The following is a 17,864-nucleotide window of genomic DNA, read 5'->3' as shown; positions in this document are numbered from 1 at the left end:
ACGAGCCGACGGCCCGATTCGCAAACCGATCTTCCTAATTCCGACTTCCGTTCTCTCATGTCCATGTTATTGCTTGTCAGGAAAGAGACGGTCAGGTTAATTCTGGAAGCTGCACATTTATAAGTAAGCCATTAGATCTCTCCAGTCTGACAAGCGCTCTAGCAAAATGTCCACCTCAGGGTTGTTTACATCTTTTTTGAAGTCAAGCAGCCGTCTAACGTCTATCGCCTCTCATCTCAACAGTACGCGGTATAAGGTCGTGGTATGCAGAGACTTGGGTCCAGATGTGATGCCTCTCCTACGTGGAAAGCCTGAGCTGGAGGTACGCTTAATTCCATACGCTCTACTGAGAAAATTTCTGAAGCTCGTAACGCAGCTTGTCGTCTGGCCCGAAGACCGTGCTTGTGATCGGAGGTGGCTCCTCGAGAACATACATGGCGCTGCGGGAGTGATCGTGATGTTGACCGATAAGGTGTGTTCGCATTCTAGTTACTCCCATTACCAGAATACAGATTTACTCTCGCTAGGTCGATCCTGAGTTACTAGAGAAAGGCATGCTGCTGGTTTAGCATGTGAAACCATCGTTTCACTTTCACTAACTCTGTTCTTGAATTTAGCAGGATCATCGCTACAAGTCGTTTCCACCATGTCTGTCGGATATGGCTAGTACCTATTTGTTTCGTCATTGTCCAGGATTCTAACAGTCCATCTACAGAGCACGTAGATGTAAATGCTGTCGCGAAACGAGGACTGAAACTAGGCTATACTCCAGATGTTCTTACAGATGCAGGTACATTTCTCATCATGTCTTTGTTTATCTATGCTAACCAACCAATGCTACACTTGAAAACCTAGTCGCTGATCTGTCAGTGATGTTAGCACTCATGGCAGGTCGAAACGGAGGAATCGGCATTTCAGTAGTGCAGAAGGGTCAGGTGAGCCATTCCCACCATGAAATAGCATATATTTTATAACAAACCACGCTTGAATAGTGGACAGAGTATCCCTGGGCACCATTTGGATTTTGTGGTCCACAACTGAGCACAACAGCAGCCTCTCCAACGCGTAAGATTGGTTTCATTGGCTTTGGACGCATCGCGCAAGCAACTCTCGCACGCTTGGTGCCTTTTGGCATAACCCACTGTCTCTATTCTTCCAACCCGTCCTCGGCTCCCAGTAGTGAACGCGATGCACAACTGGCCCAGAAGTACAATCTACAAAGTGTAAAGAGAGTGGATATTGATGAAGTTGCACGCGAGAGTGATGTGTTGTTTATTCTCGCTCCCGGAGGAAGTGGTACTTACCACGTTGTGAACGAAACACTCTTAAGGAAAATGAAACCTACAAGTATCCTTGTCAATGCAAGCAGGGGAACCTTGGTTGATTCCGATGCTCTTGCAAAGGCTTTGAGAGAAGGATGGATCTGGGGTGCCGGGATTGATGTTGTTGAAGGTGAACCACAAGTATCTGTAGACCATCCATTGGTCAAAGAACCCAAGTAAGTTCATTCGACGTGCAGTCATTGGCTGGCCGTTAACACTTCGATCACTTCACAGATGTGTAATTGTGCCGCATATCGCCAGTGCTACTTTAGAAACGAGACGGGATATGGCTACCCGTGCGGCACAAAATCTGATAGCGGCTATTCTTGGAGGTCAGATGCCTGCACAGGTTGATTTGAGGGGTTTCGCATGATAGGAGTCCTGGCCTCCTTCACGAAGAAGGATAATACTGACTGTTTGGATGTATTGTATAAGTTATTAGTAGTCGAGGTATCGGTGAATCGACCTGCCATACTTTTCAGGTTAGTGACATACAACTAAGTATGCTTTTATATCGCAGTGCATTGTGCCATAAATATGACCAGTGTACGTTTCATCTTATCGCATCTGACCCGAGAATCAAGATCCATCATATCAGAGGTGGCAGTGCAGACCCTTTGCATATGTTTACGGACCGTGTTTACGCTGTAAATTTTTGACGCGTCTTGTGGTAAACGTCCAACCTCCTCCATTGTTCTCTCTGCAACGATGACCAAGTACATCCTCGTCTCTGGAGGCGTCGTGAGCGGTATCGGAAAGGGCGTCATTGGTACGGAGTAGAGCTTTACAGTTGTAGAAATGATCCATGTTCATGTGCTTGTGTTGCCTGTAGCCTCTTCGACCGGCCTCCTTTTAAAAACGGCTGGCCTGAAGGTCACAGCAATCAAGATAGATCCTTATATGAATATAGATGCTGGTACTATGCGCCCCACAGAACATGGTGAGATATTACCAGCATAGATTCCTTCGGGAAATCCAAATCTGAAGAGGAACATAGGTGAGGTTTATGTCTTAAACGACGGAGGCGAGGTGGATCTGGATTTGGGAAATTATGAACGATATTTGGACGTTACACTATCTAAGGATAACAATATCACTACGGGTAAGATTTATCGAGAAGTCATTGATAAGGAGGTCTGTTACTTCGTGCATCTCCAACACGATGCATGCTTCTATCTTGGTTTATGCAGCGCCGAGGAGAATATCTGGGGAGGACAGTCCAGGTGAGCCAGTTCATCCAGAAACCTTATGCAATGCCAGAGTCTCTTCGAACGTAATCGTGTCTTGTCGCCCCGTGCTAAAGTCCCCCTGACATAGATCGTGCCTCATATCACTAATGCCATTCAAGACTGGATAGAGCGTGTTTCTAAAATTCCTGCGGATGATACCGGAGAAGAGCCCGACGTTTGTATTGTCGAAGTGAGTGTTCATTGTGATTGTAAGGGATCGATCTAATGTCAGAGATTGACTCCTAGCTCGGAGGTACTGTTGGTGACATTGAATCAGCACCATTCGTCGAAGCCATGCGGCAATTCCAATTCCGTGTGGGCCATGAAAATTTTGCTTTAATTCACGTTTCGCTTGTGCCAGATATGCACGGCGAGCAGAAAACAAAACCGACACAGACTACGGTCCATGCTCTCCGTGGACTGGGTCTTCTACCTGATCTGGTTTGTCGGGCTCCAGGTTGAACGCTGGGTTGTGTTGCGACTGACTGCTTTACTCCAGATTGCATGTCGCTTATTGGTTCCTCAACCTCTGCAACCTGCTACAAAAGACAAGATCTCAATGTTCTGTCACGTCTCTTCTGAACAAGTGTTTGGCGTACATGATGTTTCTTCTGTATACCATGTTCCACTCCTTCTACAATCACAAGGCATTGTCGAGTATCTTCGTAAAAGACTGAATCTGGCTAGCTTGAACATAACACCGGAGATGGTGACAAAAGGCCAATCCTTAGCAACAAGATGGAGGGGCATGACAAGAGGGTTAGAAAATTCCAATATTCTTTTTCAAGATCTTACTAATTCCTCAAGAAGACAAGAACGGCTATTTGACGAAGTCAGGATCGTCCTTGTCGGAAAATACACAGACCTTAAAGACTCTTATATGTCTGTTATCAAAGCTCTCGAGCACTCTGCGTTCCGTGTCCACAGAAAACTTATCCTCCAAGTTTGTTATTTTTTGCTACTTTTAATACGGATTTTAATGCCTTCATAGTGGGTAGAATCTACTGACCTGGAGTCCGAAACGCAAGACTCTAACCCTGCAAACTACCACGATGCATGGAGAGCCCTCGTTGGTGCTGGGTGTGTGCCCACTCAGATATTCTTTTATTATTGGCTGAGCCATGGATCGAAGAGGTATTCTCGTTCCTGGTGGCTTTGGTCAGCGTGGAACAGAAGGCATGATCCTAGCCATAAAATGGGCGCGCGAACAAAAAGTTCCATTCTTAGGTATCTGTCTGGGATTCCAGTTGGCTGTCGTTGAGTGGGCGCGGAGTGTGCTTAGTATTCCAGGCAGGTCTCGGGCTCTCACAATAATGTTATAGCAGTATTCACTACTTTGTTTAGATGCCCATTCTACTGAATTTGGGGAAGATACAAAAAGTCCTTTCATCATCTTCATGCCAGAAATTTCGAGGACTCACATGGGAGGTACCATGCGTCTTGGGTTGCGTCCCACTGTCTTTGAACCTGAAGCTGAAGCTTGGTCGAAAATACGAAAACTCTATGGCGGAGCGGGCAAGATCTGGGAGAGGCACCGTCACCGCTATGAAGTAAACCCGCAGTACGTAGACCAACTGCAAGCCAGTGGATTGCCTTTCGTTGGAAAAGACGAGAAGGGCGAGCGTATGCAAGTTTTGGAACTGAAAGGCATGGCTCCCTTCCATGAGTTCGCGTGAGACCCAAGCACCTAACAATTTATATCCAGATCACCCTTTCTTCGTGGGATTGCAAGCTCATCCTGAATTCTGCACGAGACCACTCAATCCCTCACCACCTTTCCTCGGTTTCGTTGCTGCGTCATGCGGGGGAGCTGTCCTCGAGGAACAACTTGAAGAACAAGTAGAGTCATTCCACCCGCCACATCCAGAAGAGTCTATGGTGAGTGAGGAAGTGTTGAGGAAGAATACGCAAGAACATTTGCTCGTCAACGGCAGTGGCGATCTCACGCCATAAAAATACACAACTATCTATTCTTTGGATATACAACTTGTAGAAACATCCCACCATATGTATACTCTACACAATTTAAACCTCTTCACTTGAACAATGATTCACGAACAGGACTCATCAAACCAATAGCAAGGGAGTTGTGGATGTTCTATGATTATCAGTGCGAAGTACCGAAAACAAGTGATTACTGTAAATAGATGTGTGTATATGATACAACCTTGCAAGCCCCCGCGTAATTAACGTCGTACGCCAAATCTACTACTTCCCTGGTCCCTTGACTTGTACCTATCTCCTCTGTCGAAGCTTCCTTCTCGCTTATTAAAGTCGACGCCCCGCTCTCGCCTTCCTGAGTCTCCATCCCGCTGACCATAGGTTGTTCTTTGCCTGCTGAATCCCTCTTTGCCAGCGGGTTCAAAGCTAGACTCGCCCTCTTCAGGACTTCTTCGGTTATAACGCTGGCTACCATATTTATTTGGTCGAGATTTGAAATCGTCATCATGGGCTGAGCGATTGTCATCCCTTCCCCAGCTAGACGTTCTCGAGTTGCGATCTCTTGACCCGAAGCTGCCCCTACCAGCCCATGATGGGCCAGAGCTTGACGACCTCTTATCTCTTGAAGGTTTGCCAAAGTGTTTGGTACGGTTGTCCGAGTATCCGAGTCTCTTTAGGAACGACTCCGAGAGATAGGGAGGTGTAGGCAGCCCACAGGCTTCTACACACCAATCTTTACACCCTTCGATAATGTTGCCCTTCTGAATACGAAGCTCCGGGCTTTTCGCAATGTAATAACCAAGCATGGACGTAAACGTTTCTTTGACGGCTTCTTCATCGACATTTTGTAATAGGTCTGATACGGTCGAGTCTATGTCACCAACAGCAGGCGATATAGGGGTGGTATAGTTGGTGACAGGTTGGGGTGGAGAGCGGCCCCTTTGGTGGAGGCGCGCGACGGAGCTTGGTGGTACATCCTTGAAAAATTCGGAGGGATTGGCATCGTACTTCGCGCAGAGATCTTTGATCTGCGATTTCAGCTCATTGGTGGTTACGGGCTTCAGGGGTACCTCGGACAACTGCCAGCTCAAGAAACCGATCTCCCACGGAAGGAGGACAAGATCCCCACGACCGTTTGTTCCACCTTTACGTCCCGTTCTGCCGATACGATGAATATACTGATCGGTGCCGGCAGGAATACCGACTTGTATGACGCGTGTTACACCAGGGTAGTCAACACCACGGGCAGAGACATCTGAGGATATCAAGATAGAAGCACCAGTCTTGTCATTCCTGAACATATCTGAGGTAGTGGTGCGCGATTCCATCGACTTCTTGGAATGAATCTCGTAAACCCTTGTTTGTCTGCCTGCTGGTAAAACCTTCCTGCTCAACTCCCTGAAATAGGTAGCAAATAATTGCGTCATCTTGGTTGTTGGGAAGAACATCATTATCTTTGACTTTCCAGGATTGGTAAGTTGGTCATGCGCGACAAGACGAAGAACGTGAGGAAGCTGATCTGATGCCTTAGGTAACACAGTGTGGTACTGGGCAATATGAGCGTGTACATTCGATTCATTTTCCGGAACAGTGTCAATGAAGATGTGGTTCTTATCGAGCGTTGCGCGAGCAACCTGCTGAATCGCAGGGGACACGGTAGCCGAGAATAGGAAAGTCTGACGCTCTGGAGTTTTGGGCATATACTCAGCGATAGCATCGATATCATCACGGAAACCTAAATCCAAAAGTGTGTCCGCTTCATCCAAGATAAGCTGTATAGTTCAGTCATCAGAAAACGATTTCGTGACACTTGAGAAAGAAGTCTCACCATTTTACACCTCGAAATTCCCTTGGCCACCTCTGGTTCGTTTTCCAACAAGTCACGCATACGACCTGGCGTAGTAACGACAATGTCGCGTCGTCCCTTCATCCAGTCACGCATTTGCATCCGTTTGCTTGCACCGCCAACGAAAAGCCTGACCTCGAAATTGTGATGCTGAGTTAGTTTAAGGGCCGAGTTAGCGATTTGGGTCGCTAGTTCTCGGGTAGGACTTATGATGACTGCTCCAACATGCTCGCGAGAGAATTGACGCTGTGCCCGTGCCTCGATATGTTTATCCGATACAAGCCCTGCATCCCGTACTGCCTTCTTCCCATACGCATCGATGGCCTTCATACGGGCTTCAACGGCGGGCACCAGGAATGCAAAAGTCTTACCCGTGCCTGTTTTAGCCTTCACGAGAAGATCGCGAGGTTCACGGGATGACACTTCGCAATTTTCAGGATCATAAGGTTCTGCGAGTTTTGGGAGGAGCGTGAGGACTTCAGCCTGAACTGGTGTCATGCTTGTCATAGTGAAGGGTTTGACCGTGAGCGCATTGAGGGTGTCGTGTGAGATGGAATGCTTCAGGTCAGTGAAAGAGGGCCCAGTATTTACTGCTTCCGTAGTATCTGGTATGGGCGACACCGTAGGCTGGGGTGATACTGCAGGCTCATGTTGGGACGGAATAGACGTGAAAGGTGCAGTAGCAGCATTAGACTGCTGCTGTCGTGAACTGAGGGAAAACTGGGCTGAAGAGACTAGGTTGACATTAGTTATTTCTCAGATAGAGAATGTCCAAAGCCGCTCACCAGTGTGTTTTATGGCCGAAGGAGAGAATGTTTGCTTTCCATGCAAGGAAAGCAATAAGAAGGTTCGCCCGCTTGCAACCCTGGACGCTTTCGTCCATAACGAGGACGCCATTTTGTTGACGTTCCCCACTTGGTCGCTCTACACAGAGAGCTCGGTTGGTCTGAGGTGAAAAGACCACGTCCTTTTTGCCTTGTGTGGTCGTCAAAAGCAAAGGAAAAGGACTGCCGTACTTTCAAAAAAAAAGCTGGGTTCTTGAATAGGAAGGTGGACCCCGGTTTATTCCTGAGGAGGACCTTGGATACCCTTAGTAAACCATAGATCTCTCACGCTCTGCGTCACTGACTCGGACTCGGAACTCGGGTAGTTGTAATTGACTGGGGAGAGGGTATTCAGTATTGCAACTATCACTGCAACTGTTATCTTCCAGGAAAGACATAGGGCGAACCGTACAGGCCTTGCACCTTTTCTCTATCCTTGCTTCTGTGACTGTAGATCGGCTGGATCTCTCGTCGAGCCATGGTAAAAGGTCAGAAGTCATCTGCTTCCTCGGGAACCAGAAAGAAAAATGCACGCAAGGCTGCTGGTGGCCCCCAAACGCCAGAACCCATCCCCAAGGAGAAGAAACCAAAGGCAAAGGGCAAGGGTCAGAAGAAAGAGCCAAAGAAAAAGGTGTACATACCTCCAGTCAAACCTGCACCGATCCAACCTGATCCGCTGGATACAATGGGACTGGTCCATCAGTTACCTCCTGAGCTCGTCGTTGCTCTCAGGGCACTGGGGAAAAAGGACCCAGTTACAAAAGCGAAGGCAATCGAAGAACTGCAATCGAAATGGGTTGATGAATTGAAGAGAGAAGGTGACGATAGTCCGCTATCGTTCGTATTGGTCACTATGCTTCCAGTGTGGGTGCGTATCGTAAATTATTATCTTGCGCCATATCATAACAAAACCAAAGCTTCACCGCGTCCCAGTTTTATTTACTCACCCTGCGAGGCGAATTCGCCTTCTGGCTGCGAGTTTGCACGCTTCACTCCTACGGATACAACCTGTGCGAGAGGCTACAGTGGGTTTCATCCAAGAATCAGCTACCATCGAGCACGTCGAGTCTCTACTTGGCACCTGGTGCATGAGCTCATACGATATAGATCGACAAGTCGCATCTTTTGGTCAAAAGTCTTGGTCCTATACTTTCTCCTCACAAAGAGAGAACGATAGGGTAGTAATTGACATGGATAAATTACAAACCATCACATCTTTTATTCAAAAAGCTTTACTGGATCCAAACGGGATATATTTATATCTGAATCCTGTTCCGCCTGTTGCTGCTCCCCCTGCTAAGAAGCCAGGTAGTCGACCGATGCCCGCGTCCAAATCCGATAACGTGGAGCACAACAGATCACGAGCTGAAGGAGAAGAGGAGAGTGAAATGGACAGAAACGCACGACTTCGAGTCAGCGCTTTTGGAGCTTTCAGATGGATGCTAGGTAAGTGACTTATGGTTCTTCTATTCTCCGGTATATATCGAGAAGTATGTAGATTCCCGTGCTGCTATTTCCGCCGACTCCTTGGGAGAGCTGACAGAGTTCCTGTGCAATCCTGCACTGTGGTCATCCCTTTGTCCCGCCCAGCACTGTCCATACGTTGACATGGAAAGTTTCGGTTTCGGTCAACCTTTGGTGCGTCAAAATGCGTGGGTTCTGCTATCACTGTTAATGCAACGCTGGAAAGGTTTGTAACCCGCGCTTCATTTTTGATATAATTGTGTCTTGACTCGACTCGACTTGCAGGATCGCTGGAACATATGCTGCCCATCCTTAGTACAGCTGTACTGCGTTCTGCATGGATTGATACAGACGTCACAGTCAGAAATACAATGTCGCGGCCCCTCTTATTATTCTTAAAAGGTGAGTGCGTGCAATATAAAAAATAACAAAGGTCGCCTTAACTTGTAACGTAGAGTTTCCCAAATCATGGGTATTGGATAGCGCATTCAATTCCCCTAAACACGACGCAGATTCTGATTCTGAAGATAGCGACACAGAAGAAGAAAAGGAAGCTGATCCTGTACTTCCGCGAGGTGTAGGAAATAGTGGATCATCCCTTGCATATAACGAGTTCCTTCAGTTCTTAGAGTTAGGCTGCTCGGGATCTCCTACGGAAGGATATCCAATTGTCATAATCATTCTCTCGACAATCCCTTCTTCTGTGCGAGTTTTCTTACTTATCCCTACATACATATGCTAAGTAACTGCCTTTTCAGATTCTTTCAGCGTCACGTTCTTCACCACTAGGCGACTTCTTTTCCTCATTTTGGGCCGCTCTAGATGGCCGTGCTCTCAGTTCCACAGAGCGTAAAGCACCTTCTACCGCCTTTTTATCCTCTCTCCTTGAATCTATGGTATTTTTACTGCGTCGTGTCCTTGGAGGCTCTCAGGGTCACACTGTCCTTCTTTCATCTACCGGGCCTCAGGAATCAAGTATACAACCTACTGAGGCAGCAAAAAGTGTGATCAAAGAACAGTTTGTTAGGTTGTGGGACGAGCTTGCGGCACAAAGGCTGAGAGTAGGAGAGGCAGATGCTGGCAAGTTGATGGCACAGACTTTGGTGACCCTGAATAATATGGACAGCGGTAAGTTTTTTCTAAATCATAGAGCGCACTATTGTCTAAGTGTGAATAAAGGGTTATTCAACGAAGCCTGGGAAGCAATAGTCGGTGGCGTCAACGATAAATACTCAGTCTCAGTGTCCCTGATCTCGAGCATCTTGAAAGTTTTCGCGGATCAATTCGTGGAGGAGACTGCTCCTGCTATCGCTACTCTCAAGCTTATTGGAAAGGTCGTGGAGATGTCTGTAAGCCAGTGTGAGAAGGCACTGGATTCTGAAGATGCTGAACTATCAACACATATCTCATCGCTTATCATACTCATCGATACCTTTGGAATCTCGTTGTTCCAACGCCACGAGTTCTCCCTGGTAAATCTTATTTGAAATTGTTGCACTGACGTCGTCTCACCAACATTGACCCAGCGTATGGATGATATGATTATATGTCATGCTCTGAAGGTCCTCCAAACTTCCTACAAGTTGATACTTGCCTATCTTTCCTATCGCGATGACCCCGAAAGATGTTCTGAGCTGTGGCATTCCATTCTTTACGGTCTTTCAGGAAATCCGCACGTCATTTTATCCTCTCTTCCTCCCTTGTTGGATGCTTCCAGGAAGGGTATACTAGCAGAGTATCTACAACCAGAGGAAGATGAATTGGATGGCGTAGTAGAGCGAATCTTCACCCAAGTTCTTGACGGTGCGACTCAATCTAGGGAAGTCACACTTATTCGTCAACTTCTTCATACCCCTGGTAAATATTCTGAATCCATTTCAATTTGCCTCATGTCAATTAATATCATAACATAGAACATTTTCTGTCAAAGAATGGGTTTCATAACTTGTCGCAGACCCTTGTCCACTCCTTCACCTCGCGACTGGTACAAGCACTGTCCGACCCTTTGCCAGAGTTAAGTCTGCATCTAGAACTGATCGCAGGAGTCCTAGACACCCATCCCTCGGTTATTTCACCCGACACGATATTACCCAGTGTATTTCTTGCCGCATATCTCTTCCCTATTTCCTTTAAGCAGGACGTCTCATCCACCGCAACTGCTCGCACCATTTGGACTTCTTGGGTTACACATGCACCAGAGAATCAACGAAGTACTATTTCAAACTTGATCAAAGAGAAACTGCGCGACCTTCTCACCGAATGCTCGATGCAGCCAAAGTAAGGTTTCACTTTCCTGACTGAATATCAATCCTGACAATTGGTTTGCTAAGGCCGGAACATATTATCCAGTTGGTTACTGAGGGTTGTCCTGGTATTCAATTTGACGTACTTGCTGACGTTTTCCCATCCTCCGAAGAACTCGACTCCATGTTGAGCGACCTTCCTTCAGAGCCTGCTGAGCCGAGTCTGGCCTTATTTGAATCACTCATTCCTCCTGCCATGGAATTCGAGGATGGCCGTCTTTCAGGGGCAACGTATGACCGAAAGGGATATTCGCCATACGTCCGTGTGGTATCGACTCTCCTCCATGTCCTTATCGACAGTAGGCAACTCTCAAGGGATAACCTCTGGGCTTTGCGTCACATCCTTGCTCTATCAGATTTTGTCAACGATTTCCTCAGAGTCCCTTCAGTACCTAGCGGTTTACTACACTCAACAGCCCTCACGTCTGAACTCACCGTTATGATCACCAAGGCTCACCAATTAACCACTTACCTGTTGACATCCTTAACGGAAGATGCGTTGCATACCAAGGTCATCACTGCTCTATCAGATCGGTCGAAGACAGTGGATGGCCTTCCGAAGTTAATAGTAGATCTCGTCAATCACGCGGCGGCCGAGGATACTATTAGAGATTCGCGCATTTTAAGCAGTGTTTTACAGCATATATTCGCAAACGCAACAAAGGGAGATGCTGACAGTTGGATGGTGCTAGCTCGAAAGTTTGAAAAGACAGGTATGTCTTGGGTTCGATCTAGTAGCTAATGCTTAATATCGCCTTTGTGTAGCACCACAAACATCCCTATCCATCATGTCATCAATTACAAGATTTGCTCCGGAACCATCGCGCCTTGACCGCTACAGGAACGAGCTCGCAGCCAACATGTTGGGTATCTCCGGAAATAAAGTCAGCACCGAAGGATTGTTGACTTTGCGGAAACTTGTGGCAGTGGCTCCTGACCCTGATTCTGAAGTAGTCTTTTTACCTCAACAGCGAGCTGTAAACGTGATGAAGGCATGTCAGGAGTGGATCACGTCTGACGAAGAGGTAAATGAAGAAGTGGAGAGTATGATGACCCTTCTTTTCTACCATCTGGCACCTATTCTGCAAAATGTCCCAGGATCCCACTGGGAGCTCGTATTCGATGTGATAGAGAACAATCTAGAGGTTAGTGATCGTCCACCTTTCCCCCAACTTTTTAAGCTTAACCTGTGGAATAGCATTGTTCTATTTCAGATAATACTACATTAGTGACTTTGGGGAGGTCCCTACAGTTAATTATTATAATACAGGATCTCGTTACCACGAACAAAGCACTTAGAGCAGAGTGGGAGGAAAGGCAGTTATCAATTCTCACCCTAGTGAAGAACATTGTAACTTCCAGACTTGGTGAGCTCTTTGGCGATCGTTCTACTCCATTAATACTAATTTGTGCCAATAGATGATGCTGGTATCTCGGCGGCTCGATCTTTATGCCGCGAACTAGCCCTTTCAGTGATCCAGGATGATCCAAAGTCTCTTGTAGACACCAACACTCTCGCAGAGGTAAGATTTTTGACATTCATATTATGCATATCGCCTAAAAAAATTCTTCAAGATGTGTCACCTCTTGTCCGATCCGTCCACCGTAGTCCAAAAGACGGCTTATACGCTGCTTCACGAAGCCGCACGGAAGAAGACCGAATATTACGTTATAGAGGCTGCAGTTGATACTGAGGACGCTGTCACCGCCGAGCTTCCCATGGAACTGCTTGTTCTCTTACAGCGAACACTCCAGCTTGGAGATGATTTCACTCAGGAGAATCCCGATGATAGTCCAGAGTCATTGCACACGCACCACCAGGAAATTTTGGGATATTTGCTTTCGTGGATGGTCGCTTTCGATTTATTCATTGATGCGGTACGTCCTTGCTTGTTTACTGCTGCCAAAGCGATGGTTTTTTGACATGGATTGCAGTCAATGAAAGTCAGATCGAGTTACTTTAACCACATGAGAAGTCTAGATATCATTTCAACTCATTTTATCCCAAACATCTTCGACATCCTGGACATATTTGGCGGGAATAAAAAGGCGTTTAAGCTAGATGTATGGACAACTGACGAATACTACCTTGACAGTTAGTGAAATATTTATTCCGTGCCTTTTCTTACTAATGCTGTCTATTTAGTGTATGAGCCAGACAGTGCACTCAGCGCTCGTCTTCTTGCTGCGCACCTCTATTACCGTGCTCTTGTAACAGTACCCGCTCTTATCCGCTCTTGGGTGTCGGACTGCACCGACAAACAGTTACTGGCACGTGTCATCGCTTACACGTCTTCTTACTTTTCTCCGGTGATCATCAAGGCCGAACTTGCTCAAGTGCGGGATTCCGAGGCTTCTACAGAATTGGCTGCAACGGAGAACCTCGCCGTCAAGGTGGCACCTGCGGCATCTGAGGTTACAGCGTCCTACACCGTCGACGAGCATGCACTTGAGCTCACGCTACGAATGCCATCGGACTGGCCACTACATAGGATGGAGATACGGGACACAAAACCAGTGGGTGTATCAGAAGATCGATGGAGAGGATGGGTACTGGGGGTGCAGCAAATCGTCTGGCAGCAGGTAAGAAATAGAAATTTGCCGCTATAATGGCAAAGCACTTCCGCATTTGTGCTTGAACTGAACTGCTTTATCTCCGCGCAGAATGGTCGTGTTGTAGACGGGCTAACCCTTTTTACCAAAAATGTCACTTTGCACTTCGCGGGTCAAGTGGAATGTGCCATTTGTTACTCGTGAGTATTTCCGTTGCTCACACTTCTTTTCACACCTTCATTCCAGAATGCATTAATTTTGCATTCCCTTCTCCGGTTTCACGGTTGCTAATCATGCTCCATAGAATCATCAGCATGATGGATGGAGGCCTACCCCAGAAGCCCTGTAAAACATGCAAGAATCGATTTCATGCTGGTTGTCTATATAAGGTACACATTTCACATTCACTGCTTCTTAGTCTTCCTTCATGCATGTCAATGGCTTTGGCTAATATTCAATCTTTGCAGTGGTTCAAATCAAGTCATTCATCAAGCTGTCCTCTGTGTCGCTCCGATATACTCTAGACCGCTGTTTTCAGATGATCAGCTATAATCATGTGTAGGCGAGATATAGATAGATAAAGAAGTCCACTCGATCAATGTAGCTGTAATTTTAGTCGTCTTTCTTATATCTTTTGTTCGGATCCTTCCGCACATAATGCATGATGCATGGTGCTTCTTGGGCTCCTTGGTGAATTGCATCGACGGTTTCCCACTGCTCCACAACCTCGATCTCTTCGAGAGAATGGTAGACTAGTGCATATGATAGTCCGGATAATCCATTCTCGCGAAATTGTCCCTGATTATGGGCTATTGATGGCAGTTTCGAAGATGGACAGTCTGTATTGTTTGTCGGACTCGGATATACAAACTGGTTGCGGGAAGGTCCTGTAGAATCGAAGTGGCCTTAGGGATGAGATATTTCGGGTATTCGCAAAGGAAATAGGCATACTATGCCCATGTCCTCCTGCATAGATCTACCTTACTTGCATTTCGCACAACATGTTTGGTAAGTCCGCGTAAAGTTTCTAGCCGTAGACCTCATGCCTCCGAGTCAGCGCTTGAAAACCTAGCATCCAGGATCCCTGTTTCTTCCGGTCCATTTGTCCTCTTTGTAGGGAATTCTATCATTAAAACAATCATATAAATACGTACTCACCTGATCCGCAACGCACTGCGATGTGATACTAGAAGTTTTCGGGTGCCTTATAGCCTTTGCAGTGTTTGCACATCATAAAATTCATTGCCAGTGTCCATCATGCGTCTCGCAAAAATAAACAAAGAGCCTCACTCTTTGCTTTTCTCTCATTTTTCTCAGGCGTGGATGTCCCTGTAAAATTTATCAGCGTCATTCAGTGGCTCCACGGCGATCAAAGTATTCTTCTTCTGGCAAAGCTAGTCAGGTATCACCAGCTCAGACATTCTGCTTACCATTCCAGTCAAATTTTCATGTATCTCTCCACGCTTAACGGGACGGCCTTGACGGTGTCGCTGGTAAACCGAGAATCGCCGACTCGTAACACGACAACACAACTTCCACAATAGTCAAAGGTGAGCGCCCTACGCAAGATTCACTACGGTCAAATTTGCGCATGGCTCGGATATCACATTGTCGTAGTTCTTGCCTATATCATCGGGTGCAAACGTTGGAGCGGAGAAGAAGTATGCACTGCCCATTTTCATGAGCTTTTCGTGTCCCTTACCCGTCCGGGTATGCCCACGGTTTTTGATATTTTCCACCCGATCCTATCCACCTGCAGATGTCCATTAGGTATGCAGAATCTGGAATGTAAGCTAAAGTTCACATTCAGCAAGTGTCTCTGGAACAGCATCTTGCCACGGGTCCGAGTATTTTTACAGACGTTTATTGAAGGTCCGTATACCACGGGTTTAATATCGGGTATGTGGAGTCTAATCTTCCCGTGTCATTATGCTGAATGCTGGTATGTAAACAAAATACGAATCTAATAGATATTCCAAACGATGAGCTATAGCATATGATCATCAACTCGTGAACGCGACCCCCTCTAACCCCAATGTCTGGCCTGCACTGGACACGCTCTCGACGCGCTAGCCTTTCTGGACCGCCTCTCCGTGATCCATCTCAGTCGCTCCACAAGATCTTTGGCTAGGAACACAGTCCCGCTGTCTTCCTCGTACCTGATGCCCCTTGCATCAAGGACTTGAAATATCCTCACGGAGGCCTGCGCCGCACATGTACTGTGCGAGTACCGAAAGATGGTAATGAACTCATGACGGAAGATGTTTACTGATATTGTAGGTGAGAAAGGTGATACGTTCGTAACTGGTGAGTCTGTCGATTTAGAACAGAGTCCTTAAAGCAATATAATATAGCACCCACATTGCACAAGACATACGTCTCCATTTATGCGCGCAAACGCAAATTGTTCCTCTAAAATCTCTGCTATGGAATGGTTTGTGGCAGATGGCTCGGCGAAGGTGACTCCTACGACAGGTGCGGTTGTTGGATACATGCCAACTGACATAACTGATGAGTTTCGAATGTCACAGTAGATTTCCCTACAAGGGGCCGAAGAGATAACACTCGGTTTATCACATAAACCGTCAGGAGCCAAGATTTCAGTCAATGAGACGAAGGATATAGGGATGAACGAAGGGTGTGCAAGCCATTGCCTTGTTGACGGGAGGCTTTATATTGGTGATTGTAGATCCGCAATTCGGAAGCTAAAGCTGGAGAAGAGAGGAAGACCGAGATGAGTCTAACTGAAAACGTAGATAGCTGACACGTTTTGGCCACGAGGGAACATATCTTTAGGGGCCTTTAGGGTGAAAGACCGCACAGACATCGAGGCGCCGTCCGTATTGTGCGTGGGTTGAGTTACCGAGGGGGCGGGTAAATGACTGGTAGGTTTCACGACCTGCACAATTATGGCTGTTGCGGATATGAATGGAAGGAGAGTGGACGGACTCAGTAATCCAAGTCAGGCCTTTGGGCGATAAAGTGTCTTATACATAAAGCCCAACCCAAAGTTCAGAGCGCTTCTGACTTCGGGAAGAAGATTCGAAGGAATGTCGATGGTCATGTGAAATGGTCATGGGCACCAAATGCGATATGCGGACTCGAATTAAACAGCTTAATTCCATGCATTGCAGCTGCAACTTCTGGCCAGATGATACGATATTACACGAGCCTGAGAAAGTAGCCATGCATAGTCCGCGGAACCATCCTTAGCATCCATCGTTCTCTTGCAAGGCTATACATGTATACAAGATAACACCATTTTGACAGATATTCGCCCATATCCCCACTGATCTCGGAGCAGTTCAACGCAACTTGAAGTCGTCCCGACTACCACTAGCGGATAATGATGTATTCACCCGCTTTCCTCGGCTTCGAGAACATATTTTTGCCAGAAACAGAATTTCCTTCACGTACCACGCACTTCCCCGGAATCGAGTTCCCGAAATCATTCAAACGGCGTGCCACCTACGATGAATATTGGAATCATGCTCTTCAACGGAACATTGAACAGGTAGGTTTTCTGTCCACAATCAAAACACATCAAGAGCCTGAAATTAATCCGAGCTTGAAAAACAGTCATCGTAGAAAACAGAAAACGATAGACCGCAAATATGTAGGTGGTTAGGCTTTGACAAGATTGTTGCGGACATGGCGGGAACCACCCGCTCCCTGAATGTCTTCCCTGTGTCGTCGACAAAAATCGGGTACCGATAGCAAAGGTCGACGACTAAAATATTACTACAACGCTCGGGCTGTCCATGACTGCTTGAATGCTCCTGCATCCGCATGGCTATATCCACCTAGTGAGTTAAGCCATAATGCTATAGATAAAGAGTACTTAACACTGTCCATATCAAGATCGTTATTTAAAGCGAAGGCCAATGATAACACGTCCAAGTAATCACGTTGACTGACAAGAGCGTTCATGATAGACGCGTTATGTACAATGCCCGGTGTCAGTAAATGTCTGAGAGTTTGTTATATGATCAAAGGCGCTGTCTACAGTCTGCAGTTGTTCCTCTTTCCCCAACTGCTGCTTGATTTACCATCTTTAACCGTTGTAGAAGCTTCCAGATACCACCTTACTCTACAGTTTCTTCGCTCTCCTCATGTCTGCTCAAAATGTAGATGTTCGGGAAGCGATAGCACAAGCTTCATTTGTCGATGCTCACCACAGCACGTTCACTGAAATTCATCCCAATGGACAGCAAATTAATGGCAGTCATATAACAATCAACCAAAACAGCATGGATAATGGTATGAGTCATGTTATTGCACATTCGTGGCGGCACCTAACATGTCCATTTATTATAGATAAGGAGCGATATGATCTGGCTGACTGGCTATCTCCTCTGAACTTTCGTCAAAAACAAAACGAT

The 17,864-nt window shown here is 46.6% G+C and overlaps 6 protein-coding genes across 6 annotated transcripts; 4 read left to right on the top strand and 2 right to left on the bottom strand.

The window, feature by feature from the left end:
• Positions 1–59: 59 nt before the first annotated feature.
• Positions 60–1,838, top strand: SERLADRAFT_456660 (D-isomer specific 2-hydroxyacid dehydrogenase, NAD-binding; the record flags this gene model as incomplete). The annotated part of the gene is made up of 9 exons (XM_007314275.1): positions 60–124; positions 244–322; positions 377–472; positions 528–552; positions 618–662; positions 716–790; positions 856–935; positions 993–1,498; positions 1,557–1,838. 8 exons carry the CDS (start codon positions 290–292, stop codon positions 1,693–1,695), a joined length of 999 nt encoding a protein of 332 aa, XP_007314337.1.
• A 141-nt stretch (positions 1,839–1,979) lies between these two features.
• On the top strand, positions 1,980–4,596 carry SERLADRAFT_445035 (uncharacterized protein; the record flags this gene model as incomplete). Its single annotated transcript, XM_007313387.1, has 13 exons — positions 1,980–2,091; positions 2,155–2,262; positions 2,320–2,456; positions 2,513–2,545; positions 2,640–2,741; positions 2,798–2,992; positions 3,051–3,310; positions 3,362–3,494; positions 3,543–3,631; positions 3,684–3,841; positions 3,896–4,198; positions 4,257–4,429; positions 4,545–4,596. The coding sequence occupies 13 exons, from the start codon at positions 2,031–2,033 to the stop codon at positions 4,578–4,580; spliced, it is 1,788 nt and encodes a 595-aa protein (XP_007313449.1).
• Positions 4,597–4,631: 35 nt separating this feature from the next.
• Positions 4,632–7,235, bottom strand: SERLADRAFT_412796 (uncharacterized protein; the record flags this gene model as incomplete). Its single annotated transcript, XM_007313386.1, has 3 exons — positions 4,632–6,264; positions 6,321–7,072; positions 7,124–7,235. 3 exons carry the CDS (start codon positions 7,233–7,235, stop codon positions 4,738–4,740), a joined length of 2,391 nt encoding a protein of 796 aa, XP_007313448.1.
• A 405-nt stretch (positions 7,236–7,640) lies between these two features.
• Positions 7,641–14,192, top strand: SERLADRAFT_445033 (uncharacterized protein; the record flags this gene model as incomplete). The annotated part of the gene is made up of 19 exons (XM_007313385.1): positions 7,641–8,030; positions 8,080–8,608; positions 8,661–8,852; positions 8,912–9,028; positions 9,082–9,329; positions 9,385–9,754; positions 9,806–10,098; positions 10,153–10,483; positions 10,540–10,903; positions 10,957–11,642; positions 11,695–12,074; positions 12,128–12,296; positions 12,349–12,452; positions 12,505–12,807; positions 12,865–13,024; positions 13,076–13,512; positions 13,594–13,682; positions 13,787–13,871; positions 13,950–14,192. 19 exons carry the CDS (start codon positions 7,641–7,643, stop codon positions 14,004–14,006), a joined length of 5,304 nt encoding a protein of 1,767 aa, XP_007313447.1.
• Positions 14,193–15,331: 1,139 nt separating this feature from the next.
• Positions 15,332–16,762, bottom strand: SERLADRAFT_456646 (uncharacterized protein; the record flags this gene model as incomplete). The annotated part of the gene is made up of 2 exons (XM_007313384.1): positions 15,332–15,786; positions 15,844–16,762. The coding sequence occupies 2 exons, from the start codon at positions 15,986–15,988 to the stop codon at positions 15,509–15,511; spliced, it is 423 nt and encodes a 140-aa protein (XP_007313446.1).
• Positions 16,763–16,828: 66 nt separating this feature from the next.
• On the top strand, positions 16,829–17,199 carry SERLADRAFT_433199 (uncharacterized protein; the record flags this gene model as incomplete). Its single annotated transcript, XM_007313383.1, has 2 exons — positions 16,829–16,996; positions 17,071–17,199. 2 exons carry the CDS (start codon positions 16,829–16,831, stop codon positions 17,197–17,199), a joined length of 297 nt encoding a protein of 98 aa, XP_007313445.1.
• Between the last annotated feature and the right edge of the window lie 665 nt (positions 17,200–17,864).

The sequence above is a fragment of the Serpula lacrymans genome (genome assembly GCF_000218685.1).
Source record: "Serpula lacrymans var. lacrymans S7.9 unplaced genomic scaffold SERLAscaffold_2, whole genome shotgun sequence".
In the NCBI taxonomy this organism is placed as follows: Eukaryota; Fungi; Basidiomycota; class Agaricomycetes; order Boletales; family Serpulaceae; genus Serpula; species Serpula lacrymans.
Note: the sequence above shows the minus strand (reverse complement) of the source record. Positions and strands in the feature narration are given on the sequence as shown.